The sequence below is a fragment of the Ammospiza caudacuta genome, chromosome 4 (assembly GCF_027887145.1).
Source record: "Ammospiza caudacuta isolate bAmmCau1 chromosome 4, bAmmCau1.pri, whole genome shotgun sequence".
Taxonomy (NCBI): Eukaryota; Metazoa; Chordata; class Aves; order Passeriformes; family Passerellidae; genus Ammospiza; species Ammospiza caudacuta.
In genome coordinates, this window is record NC_080596.1 from 6,567,547 (window position 1) to 6,590,471 (window position 22,925).

The window sequence follows — 22,925 nt, forward strand, 5'->3', positions numbered from 1 at the left end:
TTTATAAATAAAAGTCAATCATGAACTCCATGCTACTTTTTGCAAAAACTTTTTTTTAATTTGCCAGTCATTGTTGAGCTGAAATGCCATAGACTAATGACTTTTGAAATTGACTTTACAGTTATCTGTAGTACAGGATTTGGGGCCCAATGCACACTGTTATGTGTTATTTTTACGTACATATATCTAGATAAACCCAAATTCATTTCTACAAGTAACTACTACATCAAATTCATAGCATTAAGCTATTCCCAAGTTTCAGCCTTACACAAACTGCTTTCAAGATATGTTTTTCTGTTCTATTATCCTGTGCCAGAAAGACAAGAGTTGGTTTACTGAACTCTGTCAAATAACACCACTCGGGCATTCATCAAATTCACCTTCGCTACAGTGACCGCATGTAAGTTTCCAAAATTTTAGGTAATTCACAAGTAAAAATGAATCGTCAGCTCCTTTTTTATAACTTTTCTTTTCAGGGAGGGAGGCATCAAAACATCTAGGCATATAATGGCCTAGACTGTGGGTGACATTTGACAATCTAAATAAAGACATACCCTATTAAATGTTCTTTCTCGACTCCAAAATTACCAGTCCTGATTATCTCTGATATTTCTTACAAGATTCTGTTATTCTTTAAAGAAGGTAGCTATAAATAATATATTGCTCTGAGTGTTTCAGCCCAAAACTGGGATTTGGTTCTTACGTGTCTGTCTTTTTCTTCTCATCCTCCAGTGCACGCAGAGTGTGCTGCAGTCGGTCGGTGAGGATCTCAAGCTCCTGGGTCAGTTTGTATTCCTCTCGGAACTGCTCTCCCAAAAGAACCAGATCACGGGTGGCATCATGCAGTGGGATATCACTCAGATATAAACCTCTCCTGGTTAAATCATCCAAGTTCATCACACTGCAAAGCAGAGAAATATACACTAATATGGGTAAAATGAAACTTGACAAAGGAGCATTTTAAACTCAAATAAACAGCAGTCTGCTGAATAACAGTAGAAAGATGAAGCTTCTGAAATTGTGATGAGCTGTACAACATATTCTAGGAAAACCTTATTTGTGATCATCCATTTTAACCCACAGCACTTGATTTTTGTGTTTAAATACAGAATTCTCACAAAGAGTTCCATGAGCATATCAAACGCATGTACTTCAGCTCACAAAGTGAGGTTATGTAAAGAATCTTTCCATTCAATCCTCCATTCCAACCACTTTTTTATCACCAATCTATTACATTAAAACTACTGCAAAAATACACGAATATACATAGAAAACCAAGTCACTGTCACATTCCTTAGCATTCTCTGAGTAAAAAACAAAACTTGCTAAAAAAAAAAAGGAATATGAGGAATAACCATTTATACAAACTGGGCAAGAGCAAGCCAATGTTTCTACTGAGTATTTAATAGTCAAGTTCCAATGTTTAAATGCTCCTACCTCTTTTCGTATAAACACATCAAAACCAATTAAATCAATACTTGAACCAATTAGTCTCTGTAGTACTACTCTCATAAGTGTTCTTAAAATTAGTCATTGTAAAATGAAAATCAATATCATAGAACTCTAGGTTTGAAGTACCTTGGTGAACAAAGAAAGAGAATGCTGTCTGCTTCAGGCAAGTAGATCATTTGCCCTTTCAGGCGTAGGCAGCTGATTTCTGTGCCAGTCAGTTCATCTTCACACTCCAACTTTTCCACATCCAACAGCCCCTCCTGGTGATGAAAAGTCACCACTGTGTAAGGGCAATGGTGTGTTATGCACCAGGCCTAGTCTGTAAGTGCATTCACTACAAAGGCAGTCAGAATATTTGGAACAGACTTACAGCTTACACTAAGCCCTGATTAACTTCTCGTTTGAACACCATGCACTGTCTGTATTTTAATACTACGTTTTGCTACCTTGAAGACACATAGCATGGTATCTTTCTTTACATTCATGTTCCTAACTCCTTGTTTTCCACATTGCTCCTTAACAATAGTTTTAACAATAGTATTGCCTGTTCTGTGAAGTTCTATCGGTGCCTGAGATCATCTCTAATAAATCATCCTGGTTTCCCTCAGGTACAGTTTTCTTTAAATAAACAGGGTCCTTGATGTAGTAGGCATTACTCTACACACTGCATCTGCTCATATCACACACCTTGTCTCCTGCCCTCTTTAGAGAACAGGACACAGACCTTTGTATGAACATAGGAATCCAAGCAAGAACACATTTCATATTTGTGTCCCACACTCTTATGAAGTAAAGTAAATGTAATTACCTCTCTACATTTGCTTTGATACAACACCATAAACTAGACTGGCACCTTGCAGAGAAAGCATGAGACATGAAGTGTGTTTACTTCACCATTCCTACAAAACACTCTGCTTAACAGCTATTCACAAATTCATACCTGTGACTCTCTCTTGGCTCAAGACTCATATAGGTCTGAGCATACTACAGAGAATTTTCTCTGAAGACTTCTGAGCTTTCTGCACTTCTTATCTCTCCAAAGCACACATCCTTAAAGAAAAACAGGGAAAATATTCTCTAGTTACCTTAGTCCTCAGTACAAAGACTGTATTGATATGAGAGAGGATCCCATGGAAGCTAATATCAATATGAGGCCGGACCAAGGAGAAAACTGACAGCAGACTGCAATTTCCTGGCTGCAGCTACAATATTAAAAAACAGAAAAGAGGAAAAAAACCCCAAATGTTATGCTTTATAATAAAAATATACATAGAGTAATTATATTCCATTTTATTAGATGACAATACCAAATAGAAGAGAATTTATGCATCTCTTCATTGAATAACAAATTTTTTTAATTATTCTCTTACTGCATATGGACACGACCATAAGGAACAAAGCTGTTGTAGAATTAGGTTATTTTCAAGTCCTTTTTCTAACAAGAGAAGCACAATTTAGTAAATATTATACAGTTACATTGGAATGCAGTTTAGACAGAGAATCCTAAATCTGTTTTATTCATCTTTATAATTAACCTGTGAAGCATCTATCACTATTAATTTTCTATGGCTATCCATGCATAAGAATCATCTAACCTGTGGAAGGACTCTGTATATAGCATTGCCACATTGTGTGACCACCAGATCTCTGTCAAATATGATGTGGAAAGGAAATGCCTTGCAGAAAGTGTAGGGACTGATGCGAGACTCTTGGGTACCGTTTTCCTCAAATCTATCAAGGTCCTCATAGTAGTCCTCTTCTTTAGATTCTTTTTCTTCAATTAAAAATTGAATGTGGTCACACTCCTCATTTCTCTGTTGAATAACCTAAAGAAATTAAGAAAAAATGAAAAACTGAAAACTGCTACTCAATAGTAACTGGACTGCTACTATGGAGACAGGAGTGTATTTAGAGGAGAAAGATAAATTCAGGAATTATACTGACATCTTGAAAAATACCATATTGTAGTAAGAATTTGTGATTTCACAGTCTTTGTAATTGCAGGTGAATAATTATGCCTTTGCTTAGCCACAGTTGCTCTCTACAAGAGCAACATAGTGAAGATCACTCAAATACAATTTATTAAGCCTGAGTGAAATGCAAATCCTGAAATGAGGGGTCAAGGCTCAGGTTGTACTTGATTTTTTTTCTTGCCAGAAAATAGGGTGGCCCCTTTCCCTGAAATGAACCTGTGTGAGCTTTGAATCCCACAGAACCCCATAATCCTTATTTTGATCAAAGATGTTTGCAAGGCGTATAACACAACAGCAAATAGTGCTGACTGTTTAGTGATGACTAAATAGTGCTAAGAGGGTGGATGTGTCACTGACAGCAAGAAGGAAAGTGGATGGAACACGTTAGGATATACAGTCCTTATACATTCCAGCAGACTGCAAGATCAGAGCCAACAGACAAAACTAAAAGCAATCCTCTCTGGGCTGTATTCCACATTAAAGGAAATGACAGCAAAACTAGAATCATCCACATCAGTGGAATATCAAAAAGGTGTCCTTAACACAGCATTACACTCTTCAGTAATTTTACTCAAAGTTAGTAAAAAATATGAAATTAATAGGGACTAGTTTATTTCCAACGAGAGTCATGTATGGCAATATAATTTAAGGTAATAACTACTAGAATAACATCACTTACCCTGAGAAGCCAAATTCACCTCTTTTCAAATTTAATTACACTTAATGATTGGGAAAGAACAATTCTATTTACATAGTATTGTTTAGCAGCTTTTTTCTGGAACATGTTCCACCTGATTCTACTTTCATGTTGACTCTGATCCTGAAGTCATTGAAGCAAAAAAAAAGATTTCTTAAAATTTCTAAAGCATCCTAATTTTGCCCTTTACACATAGTCTTAACCACAGAGATAAACAGTTACAATTTGAAAACAGAACAGATTTGCTCAAACACTGCAACTGATCCCTAAGATGTTAAGTTTATTAAATATTTGATCTCCAAAACTGCCAAAAATAGTACTTGAAGGGCTAGGGAGTGCTGATGCCTTTTTTTGTTCCTAAACAAATGGAGGAGTGTAAAACAACAAAACAGTATTTTATTGTTAAATGATGATTAATTTAAGGTGGCAGTGTTCTTTGATCTATAAATTGACTGCTCATTTGAAGGAAAGAGGCTTTTCTGGAGGACAGTTTAGAGCATGAGCCTGATTTAGGTGCTCTATAGCTGTGTGCTGCATTATTCTCCTCTTTCTTTTGCTTATGTAAGTAACTTAGAGAAAGATCAGCCTACTAAATTTACCAGCTAATGTAGGTACCCAAAGCTGCATGTACAAATAAATTCAAATGTTGATGATGAGAAAACCTAACTGCCTCAAAAACTGTACTGGTAACCCACATCTCAGTGTATGACAAAGATAAGTGGGAAATTATGACCTAAGAAGGGGTAAGCCTCAGAAAAAATAAATGGTGGCCATCTGAGGAAAACATATTAAGTGGGTTTGTCTAGGAGAATGGAACATAGTAGATGAACACCTAGTTTTCCTCTGAATTCAGAATTTAAAGGTTTTCCACATCTTCCTTTTAAATCATTATCCCTGCAATTGTGAGAGACTGTGGTCATATTGAAGATTATCAGAAGGCAGTCAAGAGTCCTAGCTCTTACTTTCTATCATTCATGTACACTCCCACAGGTTTTATTTTAACAGTACCATTATTGTGGCCAGAGATGGCTGAGATTACACACAGAAACCTTTTTAAAATTGTGAAGATTTATCTCTAGAACTGATCTATGCTTCCAGATTATTTCCAGTCTTGGATCTTAAAGTGTTGCTCTTGCCACAAATGGAAAAAAAAACCCTGCATATTTTGGATAAAAACCTTCTTAATTCAGCAAAGGTGATTTTAAATAAGCTAATAATTTTTAAGGAAATGTTCATATTAACAACACATCACCTTCCAGACAGATTATCTCCTTATAGCCATCTTAGTCACTGCACACTAGTATTCTGTTACCAACTTGTACTTACAGACTTTTTCCTGCTACAATGCAGCATTTAACAGGTTGCTTTTAATAACTTCCCATTTTATTTCATCTATTATAAATGAATGATGCATCAGTGAACAAAACTCAGGCTTAGATTAAGAAAACTACCTATAAAAATAGAACTGCTACATGTTTCCAGACATCTAGCTAGTTTGAGCCATGACCCTCTGCAGATCCTACAAGCTCACACAGTGACAAAGTCAGTCCTCACACATGCTGTGCTATTTTCCTAACCTTTACAGATTAGAACTGTGCCAGTAACAGTGAAAAGCTGCAAATTTCCTAAGCATCTTCAAGTTCATTTGAAACACTATTTTTGACCAGACTCCAGGGCATCTAGAAATGCCTGCTGTATTAGTGCAACATGCTAGGACAGCAAATGAACACCAGGCCAAACAAATGGACATGTGTCAGACCTACAAGACAGACACAGAGCCAGCAGCACATTCCTGGTAAACATGATATGCTGTGGACATGGCTGGTTTATGCAATTTTATTCTGATCATTCATGCACAGACACTTATTAACAGATGCTTTAATCATACCCCTCTCCAGGCTACAAAAATCCACTGATGCATCCCTAATTAACTTCCCAATGGATATGCAATTTCATTATGTCCTTTCTGCTCACACAACTTATGAACTATCTAATCTTCTGATCTCATTACGTCATTCAGCTGGTCAGCAAATTCAAAATTAGCACTTTTGACTGTTAATATAAGATGTTAAATTCTGTTCCTTCACCCTTACCCCTATAGATCCAAACTAACTGGCCAGGTATTTGTTTGGCATAAGGACCTGCCCTAGATACTCTGATAAGCTTAAGTAGAATAGAACTTATCTACTGTTTCATCCTGCAAGCAAAGTTTGCAAGCCACACAATTTCAGTATCATTTAAATATTGTTGAAGAAGCCTCTGATAAATGCTTGACAAATCAAAGTTCAGTCACAAAGCAACAAAGCCAGCAATCAAGTCTAATTCTTCCTCCCCCTGCAGTCTTAGCTGAAGTGACATCAGTTCACAATGTCTAAGAGCTCAATCACCATAGTAACTGCAGTTAAAACTGAAGGGAGAAATCATTCTCTTGGTTTCAAAGAGAATATATAACATCTTACTGCTAACCTGCCTGTGCCTTCCAGGAGATGTAGCTTCAGAGTTTGTCCTTGCCTAATCAAGTGAAAAGTCACACCAATATTTCAGGGAATGACAATTGAGAGCAAAGTTATTTTAAAATGAGTGTGGTTTAATGTATTTGGTGAGCTTCACACAAGATATTAAATCAAGAAGTATTGCTGTGATACAGAATAAATAATGAGCACATGCTATCTGTTAAGCTGTCACTATGTGTCTACAAGACTCAGTTCTGTAGATCTGAGCATATCCCCAGGACACACTCGTATTTCAGCATGGCAGGACAGAATGTCCTTGGACAGTGCTCTTTTTTGATGAGATTGTGAAAATTAATACAAAAACAGGGGGGTTTTGCCCTTTAAAGGCCAATACAGCATGAAATTCTTGATCTCTTCTGATCAAAACTGACTGTGAAATGCTGCTTAACAAAGTTCACTGTAGTTGCTTCAGAATGATCCCAAGACAAAGGAGTTCAACTGCGGAAATGGCAGTGAAAAACTTTCAGTTTTGCATACCCAAAGATAGAACCATGGGGATATCTGTCCCTGGCAGCTGGCATCAAAGCAGATTGCCTCACTTCACCAAACCACTGTGCCTGGAGATAGTGAAGTTTACAGCTGCCCCAATACCAAAATTAGAGACTGACCATGCTCCATGACTGACTTATCTTCACACACAGTTGGCATTGTAATGTGTGGACCAGCATTGCTTGTCTTCCATGACAAGTACCAAAGTAATTTTTAGACCAGCTCTCCAGCTGGTCACATCTTCACTTTGTTTTTTCATACTGCCATTACTAAGCCTGAAATTATCATCTTGTCAAGGACTTTCCCTGTTCTTTTCTCATTTTATATTGTAAAACATCTTCCCTATGTAAAAGATTGTGACAGTCTGCTCTCAAATAACAGAACTGCAGAAGTCTGCTCTCCCAACAGATTTTTGGGCTCTGCTGGATTATGTACAACACTCTTTGTTGTCCATACCATTAGTAGCCTTGAGGAAATCCCTGTCCTGACTTCACCTTCACAGGTCACCCTCATTTATATACAAACAACCTCTGACAAGTGAAGCAAGAGAAGGCTTAGCCAGTAGGCTGCTAACAGAAATCTCCTGACAAAGTTTGTCACCAGCACTGTGATGATTTTTCAGTTCTCATACTGAGACTGGAAGAACATGAACATTCTTAGTGCATACACAAAGTCAGCAACAATTTTAGAGACAATACCTGCTGCAAAAATGATTTAGTCTTAGCTCTATTTGCTAAAAATGGATTACCATATCAGAGAAGATAAGGAAAATTGGATTTGAACTAATTAATCAATTAATGTCAACTTGGGCTTTCCTGAACTATTCAGCCAGAATTTTGAATCCAAGTTCAAAACAAATTGGTTTCCTTTCAATCTAACAGAAACAAAATTACACTTCCCCCCAACCCCATCCCCCCTTTCCTTCTGCGCACACACACTCTAGGTGTTAAAAGAGAAAGTAAACTTCCCAAAGGACACCATTCTGGAAAAAGGAAGCCCTACTTTATTTCAGAAGATGTATAGTTTTAGATACATACATATATATATATATATATATATATATATATATATACACACATACACACAAAATTGTTCTGTGTGACTCTGAAGAAAGATGATAAAATGAAAACTTTTTTTTTATTCAGCTACTTCTCCACCCCAAGAAACAATGTGAGACAAAACAAGACAATAGTTCTTTAATATTTAGTTTCCTCTTGCGACCATTAGTTGGTTTTCTCTGCAGGTTGAGGAAGGTGATCCTTCCCCTCTCCTCAGCACTGGAAAGCCACACCTGGAGTGCTGTGTCCAGCTGTGGGTTCCTCAGTTCAAGAGAGACACAGAGCTACGAGACAGAGTCCACTCCCTCTAGGGAGGGCTGCTAAGATGACCAAGGCACTGGAGCATGTCTCAGAAGAGGAAAGGCTGAGACAGCCAGCGCTGCTCAGCCTGGAGAGCAGATGGCTCAGCAGGATCTCATCCATGCACACAAATACCTGAAGGGAGGGTGAAGAGAGAATGGAGCCAGGCTCTTTTCAGAGCCTGGACAAGAGGCAATGGGCACAAACTGAAACACAGGACATGTTGTCTGGACATCAGGAAACACTTTTCTACTATGAGAGAGATGGAGCACTGGCATCTGTTGTCTGAAGAATTTGCAGAGTCTCCATCCCCAGCGACAGCTGAAAATGTCTGAGCATGGCCCAGAACAGCTGGCCCTAGGTGGCCAGGCACGAGCAGGTGAGGTTGAACAAAACAACCTCCAGAAGTCCTTTCCAACCTCAGCCATTCTGTAACCCATGAAAAAAAAATCTAACCACTTAATGAAACAAAACCAGCATTATCAAAACCAATTAATCTCTGCTACCACCTATACGGAGACTTGTAATATATTAGACAAATTCAAGCAAAGTTTCATGGAAATACAGAATTAGAAGCATGTATTCTCTCAAGCAGATTTATATAAGCATTTCTTTAAAACAGATGGAGAAGAAAAGTGGATAACAAAGTATTGAACATCAAATTGCAGATATCAACATTATATTAATATAAAGAGAACTGCAGAACTTACTAAGTCAGTCCTGTGTTGGACTGTCATGTGAGATGTTTGGATAAAGACATTTGAAAGGACAAGTCAGAATCTTTCTGCAAGTCAGAAGATGACTCCTGTAATAACATTGGAAACTTTGAGCTAGGCACTGAGGTTTTTATCAGATTAAAAAAAAAACCCATTCTTCCTTAAGCAAAATGATAATTAGGTTCAAAACAAGAATTTTACAGTAGAGGCACTGATTGGTCCACAAAACCTGAACGAATTAAAAGCAATTCCATTGTTCTTCTGGGCTGTGCTGTTTCAAACAATGCATTGCTAACAGACTGAAACACAAAGCATTAACTCACTAAATTATGAGGCAAAGAATGGAGACGAAAGAATTTGGTCTATTTTTTCTCCTATTCTCAATATTTTGAACAGTAAAGCTACCTAGTTATAACAATGCCAGACTTTACTTTAAAACCTTCACTCCATACCATTCCTGATTAATATCTGACCTGTGGAGTAACACTGGAAGACTTCAGCATCTGTGGATAAGCTGCAAATTTCAGCTTTTTTTTTCATTTTTAGAGAATAAATTCTCTTCCTATCTACCACTGAAGTTTCTGAGTACCAGTGGAGTACAGCAGTGTGTAATGTCCTAGAGATGTCAAGACATGGGCTTTATCAATCAGGAGAGGCGTGAAAATGTTCAGTGTTAAGGGTACATTCTAACAGGGAGAAGTTTAGAACTGGGGTAACAGACAAAATAAGACAATATAAACTTTCTTCAGTTTAGAGTTTAATACTATTTTTAGGCACCTATGTGCTTCTACCTCAGACAGTCTAGAAGAACAGTGTAGGTTGAAATTAGACTTTGCATTCATTTACAGTAGGTTTGACTAATAGTATTAAATACCTATTTACTTACAGTACAACTGTAAAATTTCCAGAAAAGCCTAAAACAGTCAAATTAATATAAGAAGTAAATACATAATAAATATTTAAACCTCTTTAGAACACATATTATTTGTGAGAAGTTCTAGGATATTAATACAATTTTCTCAGCAAAGTAACCTTCAGATTGAGAGGACAGTTTATCAAAAGTTTGTGCTGCTAGATGCTTTGGACAACCCAGATTTCTCCTCTGCCCCATGGATCACTTTTGCCTCTGTGTGGACCTCTGAGAGACAGAACACTAAACCATGTAAAGGAACATATAAAGGTTAAAAAAATATGAGGAAAAAACTATACTGAGGAAGTGAACCCAGTTCACTTCCTCAGTATAGTTTATTTTATAACTTGACACCAGCTGGAAAGCAGAGCTGAAGAAGCTGCTGAAGACAAATCTGAGCACTGAGAGAACAGGGACTGCTTAAGCTCTACCAAAAGAAATGCTTGTCAAGCAACAGCTTCAGCACTTTTACAGCCAACTTTCCAACATGGTGCTCCTTGTCTGTCTCAACACTTCAAATAAACAGGGAACTAAAAAGAGGATTGTTTTGATTGTGTTGTATCCTTCTGTATCTGATTACCAACACCTGCTGCAAAGTTTGAACTGTGGCTTTCTACAAAATAGAATCTAAACAAGGACACAAGTATATCACCCACTATACACAACTAGACATGTACTATAAACTTGAGCTAGCTTAGAACAGGAAATCTAAAAGGCAAATACTTCAATACAGCAGTAAAAATATCTTTGTTATTGGATTGCTTGCAAATCTCTTACCTGAGCAAGATCATGTTTTTGTGATAAAATAATGAATGGATTTTCTCAGAGAGCATACAATGAAACTGCTAGAAATGTAGTATGACTAGGGAATATTTAAAAAACCCAAAGATTGATTGGTGTATCTGCTTAGATTCTTTTCTACTTGATAAAAAAAATTTATATTAGTTTCAATAATTCTAATAGAAAAAAGCTTTCATTTTTTGTTTCTCCCCCCACGCCTTAGACCAAACTCTGATTTTATATTATTACATATACAGGACCTGATTAATCAAATCTTTCTGTTGCTCTGTATGGGCAAAGAAGAAGTCTCTTTCCCATTTTACAAGCGAGAGAGCAATCATGTCATTACATTAACTCTGTCACTGAGGAACATTTTTTTCACTTCTGGGGCTCTAGGCGCATATCCAGTCACACTTCCATGCAATGACAGCAAGAAACCCACAAACATGTTCTTTTTTCTGGTCAGAACTTGGCATGCTAGCTGGGAGGAAAACAGTGCTTGCTGCCCAGGCCTCACCAATGAACATCAGCCTCACAGTCTGCACACAAATTAAGAATATAGGACAAAGAGGAAATGTCTGTGCTCTCAGAGAACACAGTAGACACTAAGAAATATATGCCAAACATTAAATAAAGGGGGAAAAAAGCACCCTAAATGAGCCAGTATTAATTTCTTTACATGTGCTTTTCTGAATAAGGGGATATTGCTCTGTACTGTTCCCAGTCAGGTCTGGCTGCCAGTTAGAGCTGGCCTTCTCAGCACATAGCTGTGTCCTTCAAGCAACACAAATGATGATGGCTCTTCCTGAGAGTCATGCCACTTCTTCACAGAAGAGAGCAACAGTGAAAATTTCTGTTTGCCATCACTTCACCTTTAATTTTCTTGGTTTTTTCCTATTGACATAAATTTTCAATGAGTATATAGCTTCAGACATTACCTTCATGTCTATTTCTGTACCATGGATCTGTTGAGCTACTGTTTTGATGATGCCAATGACAATATCCTGCAGACCTTCTCTTTCAGAATAGTAATGCAGAATGAGTCCCTTCCCCTTCTCTGCATCCGTGCATCTGAAGGAAGGGGCTCGCATACCCGGGTAAATTGTAGCAAGGTGGTCATGCAGAGCATCCAGGTTCTGGAAGAAGAAATTAAAAACATGATTATAAGGCATTCACTCACTATTTATGAAGAAAGTAAGCACATATTTTGTCCAATCTGAATGTCCCCTTTCTCCTAGTGCTCATGCTTCTACACATTTGCCTTATTCTCTGTAGACCTGCCATCACAGCAGGCTTTTCAGGTAGCCCAAAATGTTCTATCCACCATGGCAACATTTGAACAACGAATGGCATAAAAATAAGGACTACTATAAATTACTCCAGATAATGGGAAGTCATGCTTGATTATGCTGCATTTTGAAACATTCAGATGATTAAAGACCTTCTGTGTGTTTCTCGGTCTGGTACCTCACCCAGTTTCATTCCTTCCAGTTCTTGTCTCTATAATCTACTCTTCAAATATGAGTTCAGGAGCCAAATACAAATAAGCATGTCTGAATAAACATAAATCTTTGTCCTTATTATCAGTGAAAAAGCCTAGGTCTGACACCTTAAAATCAAGTTTACAGGGCCTGACAAAGTTCAAATTTTAAAGTTAAGATTTAAATGCTTGAAAGACCAAACTTAAATATATCTTTTCTTTTGACAATAATTGAAAAACTCCACAAAATAAACAGAAATAGCACAGCTGTTGTAATAATTTATCAGGAAAAGTTGTTTTAAAAAGGGAAGAGATTTTTTTCCCCCTGCTATTCTCCCAGATATCTCACATGTTTAACTTTAAATTTCAACCAGACAAATTGTGATATGGAGAGGAAAGCTAAATTATAAACTTAGGCATACCTAATCAGGATATTAGAGAGAACAGTGAGATCAAAATTACACTTAAAACACAACACTTGATTCAACTTTGATTGTGATGCAATTATCAAGGATCCATTTACTGTACGTTTAGCATAGAAAGAGAAACCTAGTTTGCAGGATAGAGCTGCAACCCACAATTTTTTATTTATCCTCTAAAATTCAGACAACTCTTTGCATCTTAAGTCCAGAACATTACTGCATATTTTAAATGTTGTTCTCTCACTGCCCTGCAAGTGACTGCTTTTCTGCCAACATAGGAAGTTAAGTGAAAATATTTTCAATGTGCTGTCTGGGAAATTCTCCACCTTTCATGAGCATCTGTCGATCATCAATTTGTGGAGGCACACTGAACTTGATTTCATGTGAGCTGTGAAGTGCTTAAACAGCTGCCTTTTCTCTCGGAGACCTCCAGACAAAATGACACTCTTAGCAATGAATTCCGTGGGATGCACTTAGCCTGGAATTTCCTCCTTCAGTTTTTCAGCTTGTTTCAAATTCATGTTTTTGTTGCTATATCAACATCTCCAAATTAGAACATGAAGAGGCAACAATCTGGGTGTCAATTCATTCCAGCTGTTAGTGGGCACTGACAAAAAGACATAATGCTTGAAGGCAAATTCTGTAAGAATTTTGCAGGGTTCAAGACAATGAAATTGGAAGAGACTGCTTTGAAAGAGTGTGGATGAGAAAAGAGCAAGAGAGATGACTCTGAAAGATTGCCCCACCATCTCCTTCAATGGATGCAGAGCTCCAGTTTCAGTAGATATGCCTCAGAAACAGCTGGGATATATTGACCTTTTGGAGAAAAACTCCCAGGGAGATACATGGGAAAAGACAATAATCTTTCAGTTACACAGTCACCAGCTGAAGAATTTCAAACAGGGAACAGCAAATGTCTCAAGGACAGGATTTTTGTAAAATGATTGCCTAAGTATCAACATTTAAAGTAAAGATTTGGCACAAGTGTGACTAACAACTGGCAATAGCCCCACCCTGCAAAACCACTTTGCCACCCTTCCACTCCTTTATGGCCAACTCTCTCAAAGCAGTGTCACAGGTGAAGTCCATGTGATGTGTCCTTCAGCTTTTACTCTCTAATCTTCCAGAGTGGGGACTTACAGCTCACTGTATTCAAAACCTCTCTCTGAGACATAACCAAGGAGTATACAGATTTTTCCAGATCATGGAGCTGAAACCACTCCTAGACCCAGACACTGTCATTGTTACTCCTACTCCTATTTCTTTTTTGTGCTCAATCCATTTCAAATTGATATTGCAGATTCTGAAAGAATGAATGTCTTTTTTCCCTGTATGTTCACCTGCTGTGAGCCAGAGGTGAGGTCAGGTACAGATCATAGTAGGCCAAGCTCTCTCCCTGAATTCTTGGCTCCTAGACTGCTCAGATGTATGCCAGAGCTTGTGCTGGGACCAAAGAACAATTCCAGAGCTATGAGTGATCAGAACAGTGATCAGCTCCATGGAGAAACACAAGGGAATCTCCAGCAAAGAACAAGCAGTCAAATTAAATGGGGCTGATTCTGGTCTGTCCAAAAGTGAGAGCTGTGGTTGGCACCTGAAATACAAAGATAGGCTGTTCAGTGCTGTGTGGTACACAGCACCTGGAGACTTATCTAAAGGAGGAGTTAATCCCCTGAATTTCAATGCACTGCAAGTATGAAAGTCTAAACAGCCATGTAAACAATTCCTTAAATGGGAGAACTAACCACTTTGATTTTCATTCAATAGAAAGTTACTAAACTGAACATAAATCACACTTTGGGTTTCTTAGGAGGTACCTCTTTTCACATTGCTTCTCTTTGGCACAGTGTCTTTCAACATCATTTGCAAATTTTCCATGCTTGAGTTTTTCACATAAAGTATAAATATTTGATTTAGTTGCCCTTTTTATTTTCCTCATTCATGAAGCTTGAAGTACCTGTGTTTCAACTACGAATAAATGAAATTTTCTTGAGATGTCAAAGGAAATGGAATATAAATGTGAGATTTATTTTTATATATTTTAAAAAGCTGCAGCTCTCAATTATTTTGTATATATCCTGGACTCCATATACATTTCAAGAAGCACATTTTGGAACTCTATTATGTAAAGAATCTGAGAAAAGTTTGGGACATTAAACCCAATCTGCACCTATTTTTGTAACACATATATAAAGTCATTTCCTGACCTAATATGACTGCTGGAAGATGCAAAAGTAATAAATCACAGGTAGTGTTGATTTTCCATTGCAATAAAAAGCTAAAAAAGTACACTTCTGGCACAGCTACTAACACATTAGTCCTGTTAACATTTAGAGAAGTACATAATAGCCAATGTCATCTGTTAACACTGAAATTCAAACAAAGCAACTTAAAATACTGTCATTAGAAGAATATAAATGTAAGCTGTTTCCACTTTTGTAGATGTTTGGTGTGTATAACAACCATGTCCAGTCCTTCCACCAGCACACATGGTACGGAATGAAAAGAGAAGTATCTGGAAAAGGGCATGAGGGAAAGCAAACAGAATCTGTATTTCTGGCCCATACATGAGCAACCAAAGTTACTCCTGTATAAAACCAAAGTATCTGAAGGCTTGCCTTGAAGGCAGCCTGTGAATGAAGCTATGAAATATAAAGGATGTCACATCCCACAGTGGTTTACAGATTGCTCCATGATGTGTTGGAACATCCACATACTCTGTTCTACCCAGCAACTACAGTTTGTGGGATTTGTACAAGAAGTCTGGGTTGACTGCATCTAGAATGCTCTGGAATGATGCAGGTTTTGGGGCAGTGAGACACAGAAGTAAATATTCAAGTAATCCAACAAACTATGATTCTGCTGTTTCCCTTAATGCTGGAGAGATTTTAAGGGTACAGATGACAAGAGGCTCCTATATATTCAGAAAAAATCAAGAATTTTGATAGTTTTTGGGCACTCTCCAGTTCAATTCTTTTAACCTCATTAGAGTAAACAGTTCTCTCTAAGAGTCATGTAGATCACAAATCTTAAATACAAAGTGCTTACAGAAGTGAACAATCTTCAGATGACAAAAAGGCCATTTTTCTACACCTAGAAATAACACTCTAGAGAAGACCCTACATTTCTTCCATGCTATTAAAGAATATTTTTAATTTTGTGTTTATAATGCAGTATCATGCTGTTCTGCAGTATCCCATCCTCAGTTCATGGATGAAGGACAATATCAAGAGATAAGCTGTTATGAGCCCTTGCTCTGTACATAACATACTATTAGAAATATCCAGTATCTATAATAAGTCAGAGATAACAGAAGAAATATCATAAAACCTGAAGATCACATTTTCTGTTACAATAAATAAGGCAAGTCTACTTATCACAGACCACCCCTGCAATCAGTTGCATATGAATACTCCTGATGTAAATTTCTCTTTGGAATTTCAAAGTAAATTTCTTTTGACTAGGCAACAATTCTGTCTGGTATATGAAACATTTTTGCAAAAAATTCTTACCTGCAAAAACTCTCTGACATTTGAGCCCAAGACACGTAGAATTGTATCATAACCAGATTCTTGACAAAACACAAAAAACATCTTCCCAAACATTTGAAGAATTTCCCCAGCATTTAAATCTAGTTAAAACAGGAAAATATGATTCAGTCCAAACACTGTATTTCATGCACTTATTTCATTACTTTTGCATTCAAAACCAAGAAAGACAGTACGTAAACACTATCCAGATCCAGTAGGTCAAGAACAAAGCAAAATTCAGGGTTCATATGGCAAATAAAGAGCATCCAATAGAGGAATTTCATTAAGATTTGCCAATTACTATTACTATTTCACCACACTGTGCATTTCACACATGTATAGCATTTAGATTTTGATACAGAAAAATTAATCACTTCCTGAAAATAAAGGAACTTGGTTGTTAGTAGTGCTTGCCTCAGCAGAGTTGATTCCAATTTACAATAGCATGAAACCACATCAGCTGCTCCAATTCAGCATTACTACAGTCATCAGTCTTATAGATTCTTGGCTAATTACTGATGCAGAACAATTTCATACCACACTTGGGCCTGCAGATAAAATAATGCTGATGGGCATAATTCTACCTTTTAAATTCTAGACCAGAGTTGCAATGATTGAAAATGAATGCAACCCAAATCAATGGCTGATATGCAACTAAATGAAATATGTCCATGCCACAAGCATTTCTGTGACTCAGCACTGTTCTTCAGCAGAGATCAAGGATTCATTCACTCATTCATACATTTATTCATTCACTGCTCTTGCAGCAGTGGTTGAAAGTTGCAGTTGCAGCAGGATGTTGTTACTTCACGACTGCTCATTACACTGCCCATGTTGTGTGGATGAGGTATATTTCTTCAGTTTAACATGGAATACTTTGTAAATAATAAAAATTATTTCAAGCAATAAAATAAGTAGATTTTTCTTAGAGAAATACAGAAATACAATTCTCTCTCCTAAGATTTAAAAAAAATTTTGTGACCAATACTCCATTTTCACTTCCCCTGTGCTAAATCCTGTTCCTCTCTGCTGCACAGATTTGGGGGGCAGGAGGATATTACCTTTTTTGTGATGAATAGGTAAAGAAGATATCTGCATTACTTACTAAGGACCTTGCTTGCAGCTGCAACGAGGTCATAGGTTTTGGAATCATCGTAAATTATTCTGACCAGAAACTGTCCCTCTTCATCCAGCTGTGCCTCCTTCCTAAAAAGAAAATAGAATAAAATCTTTTTGCTTGAGGGAAAAGCACCATATGGATAAAAGTCTTTTAAAACAAAGAAGCCTGTATAGTTATTTAAAACAGAAAATTAGAAATAAATTTGTTCCATATCCCAGTCATTAGTGTACAATATAAATATTTCAGACCACAAGTGTTCTGAAAATAATAATTAGCTACAAGAAAATAAACATGATTTTTCAGTACAGAGCCTCAAAGAGAAGTTGCTGTACTAGTAAAGACACAATCTGCATTTTAAATAAGAGACTATCCAATAATGCATCCCATGATGGGCTCTTTAAACTCTTTTTGCTTTTTCATTCCATCACATTTTAATTACACTTTATTTACAAAAGGTGTGGGATGTTTCTAACAACCATTTGCACACACATCCAAAGAGGAATTTAAAATACAGATGCAGGTACCAAATCAAATGTCTTTTTTCAGAATTCTGCACACGCCAAGCAGATAGGAAGAAAAAGGATGCTAGGATTTTGCAAGGCCTTGTTCTCATATCACACATCTATTCTCACGTGTAAAACGTCACCACTTAGCTAAAGCAGAATAAAAATACACATTTCTTCACTAAAGGAAACAACTCTCTACCCTAGGTTTAAGACAAGACTCATATATATGTCCTGTGCACACTTACTCCAAGTAAAAAACCAAAACAAAATGACTACTTTGTTTTTCATGTCCTTTCCTATTCTCTTCAACTTGAACATCAAGTCAGCAGCTTGTCCAAAAGGCAGCACAAATCTGTAGGGTTTGTTTTTTTACTGAGGAAAACAAGTTGATCCCCCAGACAATGAATGTGCCTCCCAAGCTTTGCCTCTGGCACAAGTGAGTTGCTAGGGAGGACCCGCATGTGCCCTCCTCCCTGTTTTACCCTGTGTGCACGGCACAGGAGCCAGGGCACTGGTGCTGCAGGAGTGCTGAGTCCCAGCTCCTGGAGCACCTCCATGGGCAGGCAGAGCCCAGGACACTGAAGAAGCAGCTCCCATGGGGCTGGTCCTGCTGTGCACAGAGCATGCCAATGGACATGGCCCTGGCTCTGCCCAGTTTCATGTACAGCAGAATTCTGCATTCGCTCTTATGCCCTTGCACATTTTTCTTCAGCAAATGAGGAGATGTGCAGAGAGGCCTGCTGTGTTCTCTGATGAAGTCGCGCCCTGTTTGTTGAAGTCCTCATCTGGAAAATGAGCACAGCCTCCTTTCTCAGTGTGCTTTTTAAAATAGGTGCTCACTTCCTGTGGTGTTGCCTACCATGACTCTCTATAGAGATAGTGTGCTTTGCAGAAATAATGATGAAGTGAGACATTTGTAAGTACTCATGCTCTAATTGATGTACTTAGAATATATTTTGGCTCAGCAAAACTAATATGATCACAGCATCATTACTATATTTGCAGGTGGAGGGTCACAGCTACCTCATTAAAAAGAAATTATACCCTTTCATCTAAATGTATCTCTATGCTGCAGTCCATTTCAGGAAGTCAAAAGAAAGGCAAAGAGACAGGAAAGCCTTGAAGTGAATTACTGAATCACATCTTGCATCACACCAAAAAAAAACCCAATCAGTATACAATGTTGCTCTTTAGAAAAATACCCTCACAATTAGAAAAACTATAAAAACGGCAGATTATGAGGTAGGTTCTTAAAAAATTCTAAGGACAAGGGATGCCAATCAAGACATTCCTCAACTTGGTAGTAGTATAATTATTTTTCTAATGTACAAATTAAAGAGGACAGTGAGTAAACAATTATTTACTAGTACCATGGTAATGAAGAGCTTTTACCAGAGTATGACTGGTAAATTGAGTAAATACAAAGAAATGCTCTTTGAGATATGGCTCAAGCCTACAGAGCCAGTATTTCTAACTTCTGAATTTTTCTGGGTCACCAGAGGAATTATAAAGACCTATAAAAAGTAGAATTCTAAATCTACTATGTAAAATCCTGCATCCCCTCTATATCAAACAATTTCTCTCCATTATCATAACATAATCACCCATAAATTAAAATCAAATTATTTGACTGTAACTCAGGTTTTAATTTCCTAAAATGGTGTAATTGATTTTAAAAGTAAATTAATACAAAATAATAATGCCTGCAGAACAATTCAAGCACTTACAGATGTAGTGGAATTATCCATCCATAGAAATAGAAACATCTCCTGAGGTACTCAAAGGGAAGAGGTCTGAGAATTAAGTACTCTGGTTGATCTTAAAACTGCTAGATGGCAAATGGTACTGCTGGGAAGGACTGATTCCCATGTAATATGGCAGTATTTTATTGAATTAAGTGAAATGACTTGTCATCTAACCCTCCAGTTTGTAATCATCAGTCTTTGGTAATCTGTTCACTTAATGGATATCTGGAACCCATTATTTTCTTATTCCTCTTCATCTTCCTTTAATCTTGCTCCTCACATTCTTCCCACTGTCCAAAAATTACACAACACTGTTTTCATATTATTTTAAAAATATATAAAAATATATTCTTTATTATTACCAGAAGTATTGAAACTGTTACTTGACATAATCATTTTTATACTCACTCCAAGAATGATGAACTGAACACAAGCTAAGCAATTTCCTAAAGAAAAATGACAAGGTTATAGGGGAGGTGTGACTAAATATACCTCATCATTCCACCTAAAAGAAACATCATTCTCTATCCAATGACATGAAAAATATTATAATAACCTTAATTAAGCAGGCTCTTAAGCAGGAAGAGAGGTGGGAAATGATGTCTTGAAACATGAGATCAATCAGGGACAGGAAGGTAAAGTTTACAACTCCTAAGAACAGAACTGAAATGAATATGAGAAAAGAAAGCCATCTTGATTTTTTGGTTCTCATAACATGGTCTGTAACAAGCCAGCTACAGTTCGGAGGGAGGTTTGCAAAGGGTGAACAAACTTTCCCACATCTCTGATACATGCTGTGCTTTCTTTTAGTCTCTCTGATCTGAGCCAAACCACAAAGGATAATACACACATCTGGAAAAGCAATGAACATCCTCAAAAATACTGCATACTTACACAGTTCAGTAGACACAGCTTTTCTGTGTGAGAATTTTCTCTATGAAAAATTGACCCAGTTTGATGTTGGTATCTCTTTCAAAACTTCTTGCATTTTTTTCCAACTACATTGACTGGAACTTTTCCTGTTTACTTCTCTGTGCCAAGCCATGCTTCTTTTTTTCTTATTTTATTTGTCTTTAGTTTACTTTGTCAAAGTTTTTCTTCAACATTTGCGATTTCTCTGAGACACCACTTTTTAAAATCACCCCTGGTTGTTTCAGTTATTTCATTCTATTCCATTTAATTATTTTAACTATTTTTTTCCTAGTTTACTCTAGATGCTTTGGATCACTCAGCAGCCATCTTCTCTGTAGCCTTACTGATGTATTTCCCACTAAAAATATTTTTAAGTTGAGCAAAATTTTCTAGAAAATTTGTCAAAGTAAATATTTACTCCTGCAGGGGATTACACTTCTTAGTTACTTCTCATGCAGGAAAAAATTTCTTTGCTTGTTCTATAAATATGGCAAGTATCATGACAATGGCTAATCAAAGACCATGTCAAAAGATAAACTGCCTTTTTAAGATGCATAGTTGAAAATTATTAAATTTCAGAACTTTCTTGTTCCATTCCAAGTCCATTCCTTCATATTCTGAGATCTGTTGTGCTGGGGCATCCCAGCAATTTAGATACATGTTGAGCTGAAATAAAATTCAGTTAGACATCTGTTTTTCTGTATTATTTTTCTGCTAGATGAATTTCCCTGTCTGCTCCATCACCTTTTCACAGAAGTTGCTCTGCATACAGACCACACATAGGCACAGTGATTGTGGACAGGCTTGTGAAACCTTTCTGCTTCCCTCAGTAATCTAACAGCAGTGAGAGCTTCCAAAAGTCTTTCTCTCTGAAACACTACTCTTAAGACTATATGTGATGGGAAAATGCTGCTGTGAGTTTATCCAAAATGGCCACTGCAAAGTGAAAGCAATCCTACTTTTTCAGAGGCACTGGTCCTTCAGCAAGGCTTCAAAACAGCAGGGCCTCTAAAGAACTTGTGTGAGAGAGCATCACAGCCATCAGCACCAGAGGCTGACCGTGCCCAACCTCCAGCAGCCCAGGACACAGGGCAGTGTCATTCAGGTGGATACCTCAAATTGTTTCCCCAAGGCTGCAGTTTTCACATTTAATTACCTGACCCTACCTGATTTCTCAAAGCTGCCTGCACTTACACTAAGGAAATGGTTTTATAACACGGGTGAGAGGAAGAAATATATGATAGTGTCATAATTAGAATTAATGTTAAGAGTGAGGCTGCTTTTTCAGCTTTGCAGAGCTGCTGTGGTCAGCTGTCCATAACCTGTAATTCCTTATATTTGTATTTGGCTGACCACATTTTAGAGAAAACTTCACAATCCATAGCTTTACAAAAAACTGTAGCATTTCCCTTGAAATGTTTTGCTGCAATCTTAAGTTACAGTTTTTGACCAGATAAAATTGTGGGAGGAAATTAGCATAGTTCTAATGTTTTCTGCAGACTGTGGTGTTTGATCACAAAGACATTAACAGCAATAACATGTTGGTAGCTTTCTTAAGAACTTGACTGGAAATGAGCCAAAAGCAACAAGCTCTGGCAAATTCCCAAGCCCGGCTTATTTCTTTAGTGAAGAAGCAGTATTACAGTAGCAAACTCCTAACTTTTATATGGCTGTTCTTTCAAAATAAGTTTCAAGTCAAATAGAACAGAATTTACAATTAATGTCTCATTTACATTTATAGAGACAAAAGTGTAGGGTTTGCTCCCCTATAAATTTATGTTCAAAATGTTGAAATACCCCAGGATTTTAATGCTCTTCCCAAACTGATTCCTGTCACACGAGACGGGATATTTCATGTTCAAAACTTACATCCTATGACATGCCTGCCCTAACTTCTACAGTCTGGCAGCCCTTTTATTTACTCTAGACTAATTCTGAATGATTACTCAGAGCTATTTCAATTGTGGGAAACAAAGATTCCAGCACAGACTTTTCTAAAATGCTTTTGTTTTCCTCCAGAATGTTTCTATTATCCAGGTTAATGTGAGGCAGTTTACTTGGGCAAGAGAAGAACCTTAACCATTGCACCATGGAAAATAACAGCTATACAGAGGATATTTTTCACATAAAGATTTGGCCTTGAAATCAGTGGAAAAATTCCTATTGAATAGATCAAAGCAAGATCAAGTCTTAAAGCAGCCTTTCCTCCATCAGTCATGCTAACACCCCCAAAAATTCAGCAGCACAGAACAGCATTGCAGGTGATACATCTGTGTACAATGGTCTCTTTGAAAATCTTTCCCATTGTGCAACTAGTTTAGT

The 22,925-nt window shown here is 37.2% G+C and overlaps 1 protein-coding gene across 1 annotated transcript in view; it reads right to left on the bottom strand.

Moving 5' to 3' along the window:
* The window catches only part of GUCY1B1 (guanylate cyclase 1 soluble subunit beta 1), a 42,280-nt gene that overhangs the window by 8,474 nt on the left and 10,881 nt on the right, over positions 1-22,925 (bottom strand). The window contains exons 3-9 of the mRNA XM_058803580.1: positions 17,426-17,526; positions 16,303-16,421; positions 11,827-12,024; positions 3,048-3,278; positions 2,538-2,654; positions 1,579-1,712; positions 704-901 (exon numbers count right to left, since the gene is read on the bottom strand). Of these exons, the coding sequence (XP_058659563.1) occupies positions 704-901; positions 1,579-1,712; positions 2,538-2,654; positions 3,048-3,278; positions 11,827-12,024; positions 16,303-16,421; positions 17,426-17,526 (1,098 nt within the window). The remainder of the gene's footprint in view (positions 1-703; positions 902-1,578; positions 1,713-2,537; positions 2,655-3,047; positions 3,279-11,826; positions 12,025-16,302; positions 16,422-17,425; positions 17,527-22,925) is intronic.